The sequence below is a fragment of the Danio rerio genome, chromosome 16, assembly GCF_049306965.1.
Source record: "Danio rerio strain Tuebingen ecotype United States chromosome 16, GRCz12tu, whole genome shotgun sequence".
In the NCBI taxonomy this organism is placed as follows: domain Eukaryota; kingdom Metazoa; phylum Chordata; class Actinopteri; order Cypriniformes; family Danionidae; genus Danio; species Danio rerio.
In genome coordinates, this window is record NC_133191.1 from 52,192,977 (window position 1) to 52,212,500 (window position 19,524).

At 32.8% G+C, this 19,524-nt stretch overlaps 1 protein-coding gene across 5 annotated transcripts in view; it reads right to left on the reverse strand.

The window, feature by feature from the left end:
• The window catches only part of csmd3a (CUB and Sushi multiple domains 3a), a 598,216-nt gene that overhangs the window by 177,009 nt on the left and 401,683 nt on the right, over positions 1-19,524 (reverse strand). For all 5 annotated transcript variants that reach the window (XM_068214255.2, XM_068214256.2, XM_021467030.3 and 2 more), the window contains 4 exons: positions 19,423-19,524; positions 16,181-16,358; positions 9,942-10,087; positions 761-841 (listed from right to left, as the gene is read on the reverse strand). The exon at positions 19,423-19,524 is cut by the window's right edge and continues 87 nt beyond it. In XM_068214255.2, the coding sequence (XP_068070356.1) occupies positions 761-841; positions 9,942-10,087; positions 16,181-16,358; positions 19,423-19,524 (507 nt within the window). The remainder of the gene's footprint in view (positions 1-760; positions 842-9,941; positions 10,088-16,180; positions 16,359-19,422) is intronic.

Sequence of the window (19,524 nt, forward strand, 5' to 3'; positions counted from 1 at the left end):
ATAATAATAGTAATAGTCATAATAATAATAATAATAATAATATCATTATTAATAATAGTAATAAAATAATAATAATAATAATAATAATAATAATAGCAATAATAATAGCAATAATAATAATAATAATAATAATAATAATAATAATAATAATAATAATAAAAAATAACAATAAACAAATACAAATTAGGAAAATTTGTTAATTTACAGATGTGTTTTACAGTGTATACAAAAATATTTTATTACAATATTATTTTAATTTTAAAACACTTGACTGTAATTTTGAGGTGAGATTGCAGTAAAAACATGTTATCATAAGTTGTAATTTCACAAGCAGCATTTACAACAGCCAAACAATCATCTCAATTATACCAAATGATCAGCTTATCAGTGCGTGTGTAGCAAACTCATGTACTGGAAGATTACTAGAACCAGCTTTACTGACAAAATTAACATTAAATAAATCACCCAGCAAGTCATATCCTCAAAAATAATACTTCAGTACAATAATCAAGCTGAGTAATTACAAGCACGCATCTCTGCTTTTTCACTACAGAAATTGCTCAACAACGCATTAGCTCATTAAGTCCCGTTTACACTCTTGTGACAGTAATGATGACAAACGCAGAGCATCAGGTGTTATTTTCCCCAGAGAAAGGGGTATTTTCTTTCACATTAAATAAGCAGATCTGCATTGTGAAGTTGGGTCTGTTTAATGAGGGTTCGACGCATGATGAAGCAGATCATCAAAAACTCTTCTTACCGATCTGGAATTCGTCATCTTCAGCCAGGATCTCTGCGTTGGCGACCGGTGGAGGAGGCTGACAGACACGGAGTTGGTAAGCTGCGACATGGGAGAGACACATGTGATGTTAAGTCACTGTTTATTATTGGTTGTAGTTTTGAATAGTATATATAAAAACTCCTCTGAGGTGTGATGATTGAATATGTTATTGCATGGGTGTTCCACTTTGAATACAATCCATACAATTACATATGCAATCCTCACACCTGTCAGAGGAGGTTTGTTTATACCACAGGAAAAATAAGTATTGAACACGTCACCATTTTTTCTCAGAAAACATATTTCTATAGGTGATGTTGACTGATTTGAATCAACAGAACCAAAACCCACAGTAAAGCAAAGCAGAAAAAAAAAATTCTAGAAGATTCCAATAAATGGTTAGAGGCCAGACTGATTTAATACAGGTAGCAAGGCTACTATACCTCTAACTATAAGGTGCATACAATGCAGAAATAGGCAATAGCTCTTGTCATAATCACACAGTACACATCAGCTAAAGCCCCTTTAGGTTCTGTCGATTTAATTTGCAGATGATCCCTAAAACTGCGTGTGAGAATATCAAACCTAAAGCCAACTTTCCTGAGCTAGGAGGTGATTGGTTTTCTAAAGTATTTCCCAGTTCACGCTCGAGGGCTCGTGCAGCTTCGCGAAGCCGCTGAGGAACAGACTTCGCCATGGTTATGCAGCCAAATGTCTTTTTTTTTTTTTAATGTCAGGGTAACAATAACATCATAGAAATGCAAGAGTATACATGAGTTTTACAGAGGAGCAAAGAATCAAGTAAGCACATAAAAGAGAAAAGAAAACAACAATAAAAAGAAAAACAAAAATATTACCTTATGTGTTAAGAAAATTAAAAAAGGAAAATAAGTTAACCGTTCTAATGGCTTTAAGATTTTTAGAGGAAGCAATAGTTCTAATGTACTGTTGAATTTCCTTTTCAAAAACAATAAAACAAGGTATACGCTGAGAGAATTTACAGCGATGTATATGGAATTTAGCAAGGATTAAAAGGAGATTAATAATGAAATATTCCTTACTTTTATCATCAGGAGCATTAAAAAAACCCAGCAGGATATCCTTAAAAGATAACAAGAATCCTGGTAGTATTTTACGATGAATATCTAAAGAAAGTTCAATCCAAAAGCATTGTGTATGAGGGCAACTCCAAAAAATATGGTCAGCAGTTTCATTGGGTATATTACAGAACGAGCAGCATGTATCTATATCTGATTTAAATCTTTTCAAAAATGTCTTGGCTGGGTAAAATCTGTGTAACAGTTTAAATGAAATTTCTCTAATTTTGTTAGCTATTATATATTTTACAGATAATGACCAAACTTTTTTCCAATGAATTTGGTCATATATTTCCATCCAGAAAAACTTCACATATGGAGTTGTTACAATTTCCTTTTGAAAGAGAGATCTGATTTTATATTTTACGTGAGGAAGGTTGTGTTAAAAAACATATTTTTCCCTCTGAAGTTTCCAAGGGGTGCAATAGCACAGACGAAACACTGGATACTCCACCATAGCCTTTAAAAAGCATTATAACACCTTTAGGAATTGCATCCATTACAATGGAGAATTCTTTTGGAGTCATATGCAGCCAAATGTCCCAAATAGTCCTCGCTGCAGCTGTGACGACATAACCTAAAACCCGCCTTGCAGCAACGGCGGCCGTCTGTGGGCGTGGCCAGGCCAGAATGCATTTTCAATTTCAAATCGGCTTTTATTCGTCGCGATGTGTTAAATGAAAATGCATTATGTTTTTTTTTTTTCATTTTCATTTTCATTCTGCAGCAAACATTGCACATATGTCTTGGAAAATGCTAACTGAAATGCAAAAATACACTGCCATTTACATATTGCATTATCGTTTTGCGCATTACATTTCAAAATTAATTTTGCTACACACATCCCATGCTGTTGTGCTGAAAATGTAATCCTGCGTTTCCTAGACGCGAGTGTAAATGCATTTAGGACAAATAACATTTAAATGATCATTTTGCTACAGTTTCTGCTTGTACTTTATTCACATCAAATTCAGTTTGTGTATAGCGTTTTCAATTTAATTTTGCTACATATGAAGCTTTAAAATGTGGATACAATTTACATATTAAAACAGTGTTTGAAATGAGAAATGCAAACAATGTAATTTAATTTACATTTTCATTCTGCACCAAACATTGCTCATATGTCTTGGAAAATGCAAATTCTAATGCAGAAATACATTGCCATTTAACATATTGCATTGCCATTTTGCATATTACATTTTGAATTGAATTATGCTACTCATACGCTTCCATAATAATTTGCTGTATTTTTGATAAATGTATACATTCATAAAGCAGCAGGATTTAATTGAATTAAAAAAAAAGAAAGAAATGCCTGGTAATGCAACCTGTCGAGACAACGAATAATTAATTAATTACTGCTTATGATTAGTTTAAGGTTAGTATAAGACATTTATTGTTAGTTTAAATAAGTTAAAGCTGTTCATGTACATACTGTCAAATCTCACAAATGCTCTGATGCAGATTTGCCATCTAAATGTCCTCTATACAGCTGACACGGTGGCTCAGTAGTAAGCACGATCGCCTTACAGCAAGAAGGGCGCTGGTTCAAACCTTGGCTGGGTCAGTTGGCATTTCTGTGTGGAGTTTGCATGTTCTCCACGTGTTGGCATGGGTTTCCTCTAGGTGCTCAGTTTTCCCCACAATCCAAAGACTGGAAAACTAAATTTGCCAAAGTGGATGAGTGTGTGTGAATATGTGTGTATGGATGTTTCCCAGTACTAGATTGCAGCTGGAAGGGCATCCGCTGTGTAAAACATATGCTGGATAAGTTGACGGTTCATTCCACTGTGGCGACCTCTGATGAATAATGTGACTAAGCCGAAGGAAAATGAATGAATGTTCTCTATACCATTAGACTTCACCTCTGACAAACACAAAGACTTTATTCACATTTAATTTAGAAATCATCACTGAGAGTGCTCAGGAAGAAAAAGAAAAACTCAACTCTTACTACACTAACACATTAAAAGCAATTTCAGAGCAGAGAATGGCCATTTTGGCAGCTCTGGGAGCGCCACTATCTTATTTTATTATCTTTTTAAATTCTAATGAGCTTTGTGCTTTGAAGCTCTTGACATAACGTCCTTATGCTGTATTGGCTTATTGGTAAACTTCAAAAGCATCAGCAGAAAATATGCTAACACACATATTAACGTCCTTTATTGAATAAAAGTTTCCCAACAGTACTGTAAACCAGATTACAGAAATCCAATGGGGTTCAAAGGTCATCTGTCATGTTTGGTTGATATTTCCCCTGTTAAAAGCTCTGTGCCAGGAATGTTATCAAGTGGATCTAGACAAACCATCATATACAACTAAGCTCATTCAGAAAACGTACCACTATATACATTTCTAGAGACCGTCAAATACGTACCAGGAGCTACATTTTTTGTAGATTTTATTTTTTGCAAATCCACCAGAGGCTGCTGTGTACACTTTTTGAGATCTCAAATTTTCCTCGCAAGTGCTATTCGCACCTGCTGTTCTCAAGTAAATCCATTAGAGGCTGCTGTCAACTGACTGACCAATCGACTGACCAACCCTCCTCCCTCCCTAAACTCAACCAATAGTGTCTTCAAAAGCACCGATTGACCAGCCCTCACCCACTTCCATAAACCCAACCGACAGTTTTAAAAAGCCCTTGCCTGATTTTTACCACGTTTTCAGATTCTCAGGCAGCTATTTACTTGCTTATTTGATATTTTTGGCTTCTGTTTCTGTTGTACCCACTTTTTGGAACCGTTCTTCACCAGACTTGAATTCCGTCATCGCGGTCATCTCCTCTCTGCATCTCAAGTCTGCCGACGTACATGGAGAGCTAACTGGACAAACTGGTAACAAACTGGAAAGCCATACATACTGAGGTAAGCGATAAGGTGGTAAGTGCGAAAAAGACTGGCGTCATACCGCCCTGTAGCGTTCATTTAAAAGATGAAATGCAGCCATTCGTACCTCTGGCTTAATATTTTGCGATCTCCAGACATGTATACAGGGCTACGTTTTCAGAAGGAGTGTTGCAAGTAACCATTTTGAAGAACTGCTTTTTAATACAATGAAATACAAACCTATTCCTAAGGGGAAAAGCTTTAACAAAACTGTGATTTTTAATTAAAACCTATGCATCCTGTGCTTGTTGTTAAAGCAAAGAAGTCTATGAGAGTCCAACAAAAAGACAAAGGTATGAGATTTAGGAATGATCTAAAAATGATGGTCAAAAATAAAACTGTTAATGTTGATGACAGATGAGACAGATGTGATGCACCACAGGGTAATTTAAGTCATATTGTACTTGTAAATGTATGTAATTTTTTTCTATGTGTCCTATATTACAGAATTACGGGATCAATTATTTCATAATTATGTCTAGGGTGTTGCAGATAAATATAGACCCATCCGCTTACGTAGCCATTTTTGGGGTACCAAAGATTTGGTCACAGTATAATTCTAAACAACGTGATATTTTAGCCTTTACATCATCATTGGCTTGGTGCAGGGTTTAATTTGTGCCGGAACACGCCGGATCCGTCAGCTCATTTTACTGATCTACCTATTTACCCGCCCTCCTCCCCCTACCCCTGTTCACTTTGTTCAGCGACTCCCTAACCCTTTTCACATTTGTCCGCGACAACCAACCCCCACCCCGTCTTTTAACTTACATCGGTGACATCCCTGCGCTGTTCAACGACCCGCTAGACATTTGGCTGGACATACTGTATGGCTGCCGTCACGTCATCCAAGTGGGGTCTGGATGCAGACCTGGTGCAGTGCAATCAGAGCTACATCCAGTGCTTTTTAATGTACCCCACCCCTAACCCTACCCATCACAGTGACATCACTCACTCCATTGAGTGCATTGTGTCTGACATTGCATCGCTAAGTGATGCAATCTCAGCTTGCATCATAAAGGCTGCATCCAGATACTACTGCGTCATCCAGGTGGATGCTGCACACTGGTGGTGAATGAGGAGTTTCCCCTCAATGTGTAAAGCGCTTTGAGAGCCCAGAAACGCATTATATAAATGTAAGGGATTATTATTATTATTATTATTATTATTATTAATATTATTATTATTACTATTATTATTATTATTACTATTATTATTATTATTATTATTTTATTACTATTATTATTATTATATTATTACTATTATTATTATTATTATTATTAATAATAATAATAATAATAATAATAATAATAATAATAATAATAATAATATTAATAATATTACCATTATTATTATTATTATTGTTATTATTATTATTATTATTATTATTATTATTATTATTATTATACACAATCACTGTAAGACCTAATTTCCATGAACTAATTTCATCTTTGGCACAATGACAGTGCATTATATTTTTCTATTTAGCCTGCAAAATACATTGAAAAAAAGACATTTGCTGTTTGTTCATACTGCGTATTCAAAAATGAGCTGCAACCGCAACACTTTTTTAGGGGATAACTTAATTGTTTTACATTCAATCCTCTTAAATTTGTAATGTAATGTAATATAATGAAATGTGTATTTACATAGCGCATTTATTGTGTATGGCCACACACCCAAAGTGCTTTAAAATCATGAAGAGGGTCTCTCCACACCAACACTAGTGTGCAGCATCCACTTGGATGATGTGACGGCAGCCACAGGACAACGGCGCCAGTGCGCTCCCACACACCAGCTATTGGTGGAGTGGAGAGACAGTGATAGAGCCAATTCTATGGATGGGGATGATTGGGAGGGCATGGTCACAAGGGCCGATTGAGGGACTTTGGCCAGGACACCGGGGTTACACCCCTACTCTTCATGAGAAGTGCCATGGGATTTTTATTGACCACAGAGAGTCAGGACCTCGGATTAACATCTCATCCGAAAGACGGCGCCCACTGACAGTTTAGTGTCCCCTTCACTGTAAAAACTAATAAGTAAACTTAATTCATTCCTGTTGTCCCAGCACAAACCCAGCCTTTTTTAACAGTGTACTAATTATGCAAGTCACTGGACAAAAGTGGTTTGCTCTGTAGTCAATCACAACAAAAAAAATCTGAAGGCGGCTAATGATATTGATCTTAGTTGTTTCTTCTTCATTTGTATTTAAACATTCTTAATGTACACACTGCAGCACTAAACTTCATTAACTTTATTGTAGTGTTATAACTCTAAAATCATAAGAACAACCGTGAACAACCACTGAACATAATGAATTTTCCCTACTAAATAATGCTAACTAAATACCACTAACAGATGTTTGGGTGGGATCAGTGCATTAACATGTCTATGATCTAATCTGAAATAATAGCGAGGCTGAACTGATTATGTCATTTGTGGGGCTCATGAAAGTAAAAGAAAAAAGGAAATGAGTGCGAACTGCTGGCTTCAACCTCTGAGCTCACAGCAGGTCTGCCTTTAATGGTTTATCTTTTACTGTTAAAAATCGCTTCTCTGTAAATGGACTTTTACTTTCAGAACTCAACAGATCAATCAAACACAAATCAAACAAAACCAATGCAAAGCAAAGCCCAAACCAAAAGTTGAGCATGTTTAAAGAGTAAGTTCACCCAAAAATGAAAATGTTATTCACATGTTCAACATGCTGTACAAATGAAAATATTTTACATTAGGTGGAATCTAAGCACTTCCTCATACTCCATGAAAAGCAATGCTTCGGACTAAGTCCTGAAAGGTGCCAAAAACAACCACAAAACAGATGACACCTTTAGTCATTAAATCAAAAGATTACAAAGCTACAAAAATTCCTTTCGGGGACAAATAAAACAAAAATAAATACTTTATTTAACAGTTTCGTTTTCTCATGCAAACTCCACACAGAAATGCCAATTAACCAAGCCAGAGCTTGAACCAGCAACGTTCTTGCAGTGAGGCAATTTTGCTACCCACTGCGCCATCGTCCTGCCCCAATATTACAACAATAACAACAACCAAATTAATATTTTTTTTAATATTTATGTCAATTATCCAGTTGTTGTTTTGTAATGTGAAAATTGCAATAAATATATTATTTGTTTTTGAGATCTAAATTTTAAAATAAGTTATTTTGAATTTGCTCAATATAGTTTAAGACAAAACAAAACAAAAAAATAAATAAATAAATTATATATATATAAAAGCCAAGCAAGCAAAGTGAAACTAAACAAAATGAAATGAAGCAAAGCAAAGCAAAATGAATCGAAGCAGAGTGAAAAAAGCAAAACGAAGCAAAATGAAGTAAAGTGAGACAAATTGAAACTATATGAAGCAAAATAAATAAATAAATAAATAAATAAATTAAATAAATAAAACAAAATGAATAAATAAAAATTAATAAATAAAATCAATTCAATGCTAATAAAAGCAAAGCAAAGCTAAACGGAAACCAGATGCTGAAAATGTCAGTTAAACAAAGCAAAACCAAACAAATCAAACATAAAGCATATCAAATCACTTCATCTGAAGAGAAATGTTTATGTTTCTACACCTGCTCATTCAGAAACGATGTTATTATGGATGATGGAAGTTTCCAAACACATTACAGCACCATCGAAATATGGCAGCTGCAATGACTGAAGCTATTTCCTATAGAAAAAAAGTCATATAATAAAAAATAAATAAAAAATAAATAAAGGGACTAAAAGGCAGCAAAATGTTTTATTTACAATTAAACTAAATAATAAAAAAAATAATATGCTAATGCTAATGCTAATGCTAATAATAATAATAATAATAATAATAATAATATTAATATTAATCAATAATAATCAATAAAAATTAAATTAAATTAAATTAAATTAAATTAAATTAAATTAAATTAAATTAAATTAAATTAAGTTACGTTACGTTACGTTACGTTACGTTACGCTACGTTACGTTACGTTACGTTACGTTACGTTACGTTACGTTACTTTACGTTACGTGAAGTGAAGTTAAATTAAATTAAATTAAATTAAATTAAATTAAATTAAATTAAATTAAATTAATTTTTTTAAATATCGTAATTACTTAAATTTAGACAATTGAGCTTGAGGCCCAAAATAAAATAAAATAAAAAAATAAAATAAAACAAAATAAAATAAAATAAAATAAAATAAAATAAATTAAAATAAAATAAATTAAAAAACAAGACATGGAATAAGTACATAAAAAAGCAGAGCAAATTAAAGTGAAATTAAATTAAATAAAAAAAAAATAAATAAAAAAAATTAGAATTTAAAAATAATACATAGAAAATTTTAAAAGCAAAGCAAAACAAAACAAAAATGTATAGATAAAAAAAAAAAGCCAAGCAAAGCCAGGCGAAAAAGCGAAAAAACAAAACAGAACGAAGCAAAATTAATCGAAGCGAAACGAAACAAAATGAAGCGAAACGAAGAAAATTGAAATGAATCGAAACTATATGAAACTAAATAAATAAATAAAAATGGATAAATAAAATCAATTTAATGCTATTAAAACCAAAGTCAAAAGGAAACCAGATGCTTACTACTTCTTATTAAAAAAATGCTGAGAATGTCAGTGAAACAAAGCAAAACCAAACAAATCAAAGTCCCTATATAGGCATCTGTTTGTTTGAAACCCACTACATAAAGCATATCAAATCACCGCTTACGAGCTTCCAAAACAGCCAAGATGCTGCATCTGAAGGGAAATGCATATGTTTCTACACCTGCTCATTCAGAAACGACTGTTATTATGGGTGATGGAAGTTTCCAAACACATTACAGCACCATCGAAATATGGCAGCTGCGATGATTGAAGTTATTTCCCGAAGAAACAAGTCATATAATTCATACCCTGTGTTTTTGAGAGCAGCAAAAAATAAATAAATAAGTGTGGGACCAAAAGGCAGCAATGTGAGGCATTTGAAGGCAGAGAAACCGCAATATTCATAATGCAATTTCATGCCACAATTTAGGTTGAATGTATGTGAACGTTCGGCATAAGGAACATGCTCTGTGGGCGAGAGGGAATAAGCCAGGATAATCAACCCGACAATAAGCAACATACAGACTATAAATGAACTAAGCCGTAGTGAATGAAGTGTAAAAACTGTGTGTTTCTCACCATGATAACGAAGAACAAAGAATCCGCTGGTGCTGAAGTCGCTATGAAACTTCAACAAGATGTGATTGGATGTGCTTGAAACAGGCTCTTGAGGCAAACTTCCGCTGAACTGACCGATCTGCGGAGACGTTTGGTCAGGGCCGTCCCTAAAAGAGAGAATAGGCAGATATGAAATCGCCATACACATTTATAACCGCCTTTGACTGCTTCTGTTTACTGATATAATGCTCAATAAAGTCGTCTTCCCACGTCTGGTGGGCGCACATCAGGGATTTTATTCTCAACAACATCATAGCAGACAGCTCTTGCGTCATTGTGAAAGAAAGCAGGCTGAATAGTGTGTTATACGCTCAAAGCTAAGCTATCGAATTACTGACCTTGCTTCTTAATGAGTTAAAAGTCTGCAAAAACATTGCTGCTTTAAATTAGATGATGCTTTTATGTAACAATCAGGTCTGCTACCATTAAAAGACTGCATTGACACAAAAGGTGCATGGTGCTCATGTATTTATTTTTTTAATTACTTAAATGTAAACACTTTAGCTTAAACCCCCAAAATTCAGTTAAATTAAATGAAATTAAATTAAAAAATGTGAAATTACTTAAATTAAGACAATTGAGCTTGAAGCCCCCCAAAAAAATAAAAAAAATAAACAAAATTAAATACAAAATAAATAAAATTAAATAAAAAATGTTGTAATTACTTAAATTTATACAATTTAGCTTGAGGCCCAAAATTAAATTAAATTAAATTAAATTAAATTAAATTAAATTAAATTAAATTAAATTAAATTAAATTAAATTAAATTAAATTAAATTAAATTAAATAAAAAAAATGTAATTACTTAAATTCAGACAATTTAGGTTGACGCCCAAAATTCAGTTAAATAAAATAAAATAAAATAAAATAAAAGTTTATTAGTTTAGTACTTTTCACAAAAATTATTGTTTTAATGCAGCTTTACAAATATGCACATGATTGCATTGCAATCAAATTCAGAAAAGCTAAGGTTATTAGTTACTAGTGGTGTAACACAGTGGTTCTCAAAGTGGGAGTCGGGACCCCCCAGGGGGTCATGAGAAAATGACGGGGGTTGCTTGGGGATTTCAAAAAATCAAATTTGATTTTATTAAACTACTTGAATTACCGTATTTTATCCATAACCAACAGAAGAATAAAATAGTAGTTACTGGTTGCATAAAAAAAAAATAATAATAATGCAAATAAAAACCATTAGCCTTTCCATTTTTGGAAATGGAAGGTGATTATGCAATATTAAAGACACAGCACATTGATTTTAAGACACTAGGTTAAACTTTCTGACATCTTTAAGGTCATCTTTAAGACCGAGGGTGTGCCGCGTCGCGGGGGCACTTTTGATCATTTTGGAAGGGCACTTTCTATCCAAGACTAAAAAGGGCATGTGCACTGCACAGGTTGAGCCCTATGTGTGCACGTGCCTGCATGACGCAGCTGGCTCTTAAAGGGAATGGGAGATGAGACTCTAATTGGTTTATTCTCAAAACACACCTAAAACTCATTAAGAAAATAAACTGAACCCTTTTAGACCAACTCGAAAGCGTTTGCGCCCTGCGTTTTTTGCTATGCGCATGGATCGTCAAATTAGAGCCCTTAATGTGTCTTGATTTTTGCATTTTCAGATTTGAAAGCAGCGATTCGAAGGGTTTATAAACATATGCAAATCACCATCATTTTTAATTTATGTTGCGTGGGTGTTGAGATCTAGATCTTTTAATGATTAATTGTGCTGATTACACGGAATGCATTAATGCAGGTTAAACAAACTGACAGAAAACACCTTTATAAACCTAATGCCGAGTTCAGACTGCATGATTTTCAAAGTCGTCATGTTACCGATGTTTTTACACTGCATGTATATCTTTTGTTATTAACTGCATAACAAGAAAGAAGCCTTTAATAGGATAGAAAATGCACATATTTGCTCACCTGGGTTTGAAGGGAATTACCAATTTCTCCTTAACTTTCTCTTTGAACTTTCTGTATAAAACATCAAACAGACACAGGTGCTCCTGTCAAACCTCCGCTAGTTTTTCCTCTATTTCTTGGGTCCAAATAAACCGAAAATGAGCGTTTTTAATTTCTCCCTCAACCACCCGCTGGCCTGCAGGCACACACACACATATGAAAGCATATGTGTGCTCATTTCACACGGCATGATTTGAATCGCGATTCTCTCAGATCGTGACTTGGATAGTTCATACTGTGTAATTGTCACTCACGTGCACGAGCACCGAATTGCCTGTGATTTCAGGCATTTGTCTGAGATTTCTCAAAACCTGTCGGCGAGTCAAAATCGGGGCTAAAATCATGCAGTCTGAACTCGACATAAGAAACCACCACATCACAAATAACTTCTTCTGCCATCATTATATTTTACAGGAAATCCTAAATGCTTTCATACTGTGAATGATGCCAGATGCGATCTCTCTATGATCGTTACAAAATTTAGGATTCATCTAAAAAATAAAAATGTATTAGTTCGTGGGCCACATGCGTTCTGAACGATTAACCGTGATCTGTTGCACACCTATTAGTCACCATAATTGTATTAGCTACTAATAACTAACTAATTAACTTGTAACGGATTGCAATTAGCAGTTAAAGTTATTATAATAAACAAAGTTAACCTGCAGTTATATAATATATACAGTAGGTGATGTATGTGTGTACATGTTTAATAAAATGTATTTATGTAATATGGGTATGTGTTGTCCTCGAATTCTTCGATGGTTGGCATTATCTCTTCACAGTAATAATTACACTGTTATGGTTGTTTACATGTTTGCATTTTATGTTGGTGCATTTGCTTGACATTGACATCCGAAGGAACGTATAAAAGGTGCAACTAGAGCTTTGTTGTAAATGCCAACAGTATTCATTTTGCACAATGTGACCACTAGATAATGAAGGATAATAATTGGAAGCTCATTATGATTACTTTAAGTGCACCTGTTAAGCTCAGCGCGGCATTCATGTCAGAATGACCACATTTATTCAGTTTATTCATAATTATCATTAAATTACGGTTGAAAAAAAAACACATTTTCTTTAAGTTAAATAAATCAGTGCACCTATCAATGGAATGCTAAACAAAGCAAAACTTGAGCATGCCATTTAGTGAATAACAGAACACCAATACCAGAAGCAAAACAAAAGGTGAATAATAATAAAAAATACATAATTATTTTGAGTCAAACATAAAACTAAAAGGTCCTGTTTGACTGGGTAGAGATTAATATGGATTTTAAGTAAGACTGAGTCATGATTAAATTACTTTTCAGACAAAGTAATTAGAAAAGCAGTTTAAATACAATTTTAATTAACTAATTAGCAATTATATATAATAAATCTGACTTCATCTGCAAATATACATGTAAGTAATTTACCCAAAATGTAACAAATAGCCATTGGCTTTTGTACGTGCCATGTATGATGATTAATATATATATATATATATATATATATATATATATATATATATATATATATATATATATATATATATATATATATATATATATATATATATATATATATATATATATTATTATTATTATTATTATTATTATTTTTTTTTTTTTCCAGAGATGGGTTGCGGCTGAAAGGGCATCCGCTGCGTAAAAACTTGTCATATACTCAATTCTGTCATATACAAAATTTTGTATACATATATAAGAGGTATAGAAGCGTCTTGAAAAATAACTTGTCAAATATTATTTACTGTCATCATGGCAAAAATAATGTAAATCAGTTATTAGAAATGAGTTATTAAAACTATTATGTTTAGAAATGTGCTGAAAATAGCTTCTCTCTGTTTTTTAATTAGGGAAAAAAATAAACAGGGGCTAATAATTCTGATTTTAACTGTATATTACATATAATACTTTTTCTATTATTTCACCATCTGTACACTGATATAAGTAGTGAATATGCGCGTCTGTCAGTGGGGCTGTGTCGGTGTGGTAATGTGGGCTTGTGTGGCTACAGTGCTAGGGCTGATTTTTTTGTCCCAGTCCGCCCCTGCCTCTTATTGAATCTCTGAATGCCTCCTCAATTGTATGTTGCTAAAGCATCTACTAAATGACTAAATGAGAAAAACTTTTCAGCGTTGGCTACATTGTTGTTGTTGTATAAACATAGCCTGAAAGGTGAACTGTAAACCTCGTCTTCATTCAGCATATGAGAAACTATTCGCAGACTTTTCAACCGTATAAACTTTTTCTGCAAGTGTATGTGTCCTGAATGCACCAAATCGAGAGCCAGAATTTGACTTTGATGTAGCACCCTTCCTCCGAACCTCAGAATTAAACAAGCTGTTTTTCCTATACTGCACCTTCAAGACTTCAGTATGTAAATGACTCTTTGCATGAGAAATTAGTAACAATTGCAGTGGGCTTTGAATATGCATTGATATGCAAATGTGGGAGGTCATACATTATTGTGCTCATGATAAATGATTTTGAATAAGCCATTCCCGAGGACTTATAAGAGATGCACAAAATTTCAGCAAAAATGTAGCAAGAAAAAACCTATTTTCCATGACATGAACAGGAGCATCAACATTTTGCTTTTGCACCAGCCACTTGACACTTGAGCATTAATGTTCACTCAAGGAGGAAATATACGGAAGATGGAAACACACAGGAGAAATGTGTGAAACAAAGCAGATAAAAGACTAAAAGTGTTACGTAAGTCTCAGCTCCAGCAGCATTAGCACAAATGCATTTTTCATGGACAAGGACAAAGTCTCTGGTGAAGCACTGGAGGAATCATTTTGATGAATCCAACATTACACATAGGCAGATAATCGGTTTGACTGATATTTTTACAGACTTTCGCACCTCTTTAAGCTCACACTTAGTTATTGTTTTTTTTTTTTTTTTTTGCTGATAATGGTATAATTTATGGGAATTTAAACAGAAGTGCACATTTTGACTTGAGTGTCTTGTGTAGTTGTTCAATAATTCCAAAAATAGGACAAAATAAATGTTTTATTTACTATTATACTAAACTAAATAATAATAATAATAATAATATTTATATTTTCAATTGAACAAATAGCAACAAACAAATTATTTTTTACACGCATGTCAATTATCTGGTTGCTGTTTTGCAATGTGAAGGTTGCAAAATAATTTTCTTGTTTTTGGGAGATCTAAATTTTAAAATAAGTCATTTAGAATTTGCTTAATATAGTTTATTAACCTACCTAAATAAAATAAAATAAAATAAAATAAAAAACATGACATTATAAATTTGTAATAAATGAATAAAGTAATTATTAAATAAAAACAAAAGAATAAAATTAAACAAAACAAGCAGAAATATGAAACAAAACAAAAAATAAATAAAAAAACAACACATGGAAATTTTTATTAAAAAAGCCAAAAGCAAAAGCAAATCAAAAACAAAACAAAACAAAACAAAACAAAACAAAACAAAACAAAACAAAACAAAACAAAACAAAACAAAACAAAACAAAACAAAACAAAACAAAACAAAACAAAACAAATAAATAAATAAACATTAAAAACATGACATAAAAAATGTACAAAACAAAGCGCAAAATATAAAACAAAACAACAGAACACAAAAAACGAAGCAAAACTAAAACGAAATAAAACTAAATAAAATAAATAAATAAGTAAAAATAAAAAAAGAATAAAACTAAAAAACAAGACATAGAAAAATTCAATAAAAAAGCCAAGCAAATTAAAGCAAAACTAAAACGAAACAAAGCAAAATAAAACAAAATGAAATGAATAAACAAATAAATAAATAAATACATAAAAAATAATAAAATTAAATTAAATAAAATTAAATAAATAAATAAATAAATAAATAAATAAATAAATAAATAAATAAATAAATAAACAAACAAACATGAATAAATTACATTTAGAAAACAAGACAAAAAACATTTATTCAAAATTAATTCCTGTCACTTGCCCAGTTGTTGCTTGGCAATACAATGGCTCCAAGTATATTTTCATGTTACTAGCATTTCTAACGTTTAGACAAAGTGATTAAAAAAAGTTTATCCAGACACAGAATCAAAAAAGTCTTACCACCATAAACTAAACACTTTCATTTAACCATGATCCTCATATGTGCTCCTGCAGTCATGTTTTTATATGATCCAGCATCTGTTAGTGTTTAAGTGAGAGTTCTTATAAAAGGCTTGCAGAAGTCCTACCAGATGGTGATGTAGTCGTAGATGGGCTCGGTGTTGAGAACGGTAAAGTTGATGTGGATGCCGTTGCCTGGAGGTACTCGAATGCTCCATATGCAGTCTTTAAGATTGGGGTAGTCAGCCGGGTGGCCCGGAGAGTAGATGGTCCCATTGAGGACTGTGATATTACCACCGCAAAGTGCTGAGGGAAGAAGAATAAAATCAAAACACAATCAGCAGCTTGGGGAGAAATGCAATGCCTTACGTACAGCTGCAAATAGCAATAATGCAATGACATAAACAGAAAACACTTTAAATTTAAAGCTAAACTAGATATGTATTTTTTAATCCTGAAACTTGAAAGGAATTTACAGAACATTTTACATTTTAATGCAATGGCAAAAGCAAAAATACACTTGAAAATTAGTTATTTAGTTAATAAGTCCTACATCACATACATAACAAGTAAAACATAAAGCAAACCCCTCAATATTAGAAAGGCTCAAATGCTAAAGAACAAAGATGCAGTTTCAGAAGCTTTATAAAAACAGATAAAGTTGGAGAGTGTCTAATGTGGGGTGGGAGCTTGGTCAAGAGTTTTAAGGCAATAACAGCAAAAGCCAGATCCCCATGCTTACACCGGGACCTTGGTACATAAAGAATAAAGTGATCAGAAGACCTTAGTGACTTACCAGGAATATATGTAGGAGGTCTGATAAGTAAGGTGGTGCCAGGCTATTTAAGGATTTATAAAGAAAACATAATAATTTAAAACCAATCAGTGACCTAACAGGCAGCCCGCCCAGAAAGGAAAGAACTGGGGATACGTGCTCATGCTTGTGAGTGCCTGTCAGAAATCACAAAGCCACATTTTGGACTAATTGCAATCTATTCAGGGCATTTTGACTAATACCCAAATACAAAGAGTTGTGATAATTAAGTCTGCCCAAAATAAAAACATGAGTCACCTTCTTAAGGTCATTAAAAGAGAGAAATAATGCCACAAGTCGTAAATGGAAAAACTGGAGTTAACAGCTGAATTTACTTGTTTGTTAAATTTCAGATCACTATCGATCAGAGTTTTGATAAGTTGATAGCTCACCAAAACCTAATAATTCCAGAGGGGCAGGATCCCCAAATTTCACAGTTAAACCCTCCAGAAAGTCTCTCTCTTTCTCTCTTTTTTATCATGAAACTTATATTATGGAATTTACAGAATTTGTTTAGTGTATTCCTTGATGTTTCTGTTTCTAGGTTCTTTTGTTGTTGTTGTTGTTTTGTTATATTCATCTAAGGTGAAACACACTGTGATTTACTAATAATACCCATTACAGTGTCTGAAATAGAGGGTTCAAGGAGCCTGTCTGTCTAAACTCCGCCTTTCTGAGAGCCTCTGCTCTAATTGGTTGATTAGTTCTGCTCTGAGTGATTAGTTAGAAACCAAATTATGTGAATAATTTCAGTAGTATTCTATTCTATTCTATTCTATTCTATTCTATTCTATTCTATTCTATTCTATTTTTATTAAGTTCTATTTTATTCTATTCCATTATGTTCTGCTCTTTTTTTATTCTGTGTTACACAACAGTTCTGTATGGTTCTCGAATCTGATTGGCTGATATTCGGCGATATTCATATGAGATATTCTGCAATATCAGAACTCCTACAGCCTTCTGTATTACCCCGTCCACATAGAGAGACAGCAGATCAATAAACTCACTACACTTTGACAAATATTGCTGCTGTTGGACAACATAATGAACCTTTGGGGCTTTTTTTAGGCAAGAATGTAGTTGTTTGGATTGCAACTATGCAGTTTATTTATAAGATAAGAGCCTATTTTAAATATTTATAATTTTTGAGATATAGCAACATCCACAAGGTGGCGGCAGAGACCACATAGCAAGCCTTTAGAATAGGAATAACCCAGTGTAATTTCTAACTACAGCTGATCAAATCATTATTAAACTGGTAAGTGACTTTCTAAGTCGATCTCTCTCTTCTGTGTGCTGTTGTGCTGTGTTTATACCATATAATTTCAATGTATTAAGTGTGAGATGGCATATCATTATTACAAAGGTGTTGCAGAAATACTTAAAAATATACAAACTTGAGCGTGTAGCCAACAGTTGAATTATCAGTGAAGCATGCAAATTATTCATCAATATATATATATATATATATATATATATATATATATATATGTATGTATATATATATATATATATATATATATATATATATATATATATATATATATATATATATATATATATATATATATATATATATATATATAAATATATATATATATATATATATATATATATATATATATATATATATATATATATATATATATATATATATATATATACTGTAGAAAATTATTAATTACTGTACAACATAACTAGGACATCACATGGCTAGAAAAGTTCTTGACTTCATTGTGAAAAAAATGTGATTGTGCCTCTTTGAACTCACTATAACTTCTTTGAATGTTGGATAAAGGTCAGGTTCTGGGAGGTGTGTGACATGAATGACAAATTATCATGGAAATGTCAGGTCATGTACTGCATAGATTATCGTGTCTCTTTGAATTGAACAGTTTCTCTACATCAATTTCTATGTGTTTATATACAATTTAACATGAAAACGTCTGTGCGAACACAAATGTTCAGTGAAAAAGTGTAGAGATTAACCTTTGCTTTATTGAAATATTCTACACCCATGAATTACCATATTAAATTGAGCCTAAACACAAGTGGATTTGATTTTATAATAGGGCATCAATTTTATTTTCAATGTAATTATTATTTTTTACATCCTCATATTTTATGTTTTTATGAATACTGTAATTTTACTCAAAGCTTGGACATCTTTTCCTAATGAAAGAATGTTTCTATACTTTCTATGGGAAATTAAAAATAAGGAAACAAACATCTATGGATTACTGCTGACTGATATCAGGCAGTTCAGAATCATTCATTCATTCATTTTCCTTTGACTTAGATTTTGATTTATTAGTGGTCACCACAGCCTAATGAACCGCCAACTATTCTGGCTTATGTATTTAGCAGCTGACGACCTTTCCGCTGAAATTCACATACACATTCAAACAACAATGGGCAATTTGATTTATTCAATTCACCTATAGCACATGTCTTTGGACTGTGGGGGAAAGCGAAGCACCCGGAGGAAACCCACGTCAACTCGGTGAGAACATGCAAACTCCACATTAAAGGTACATTTTTTGATAAGTATACCTTCACAGCGAGGCACAGGATGGTTCCAGTTTCGGCTGACACCATGCAGACAGGTGAGCGACGATTCACCCAGCAGCGTGTATCCTGGCAGACACTGGAAGG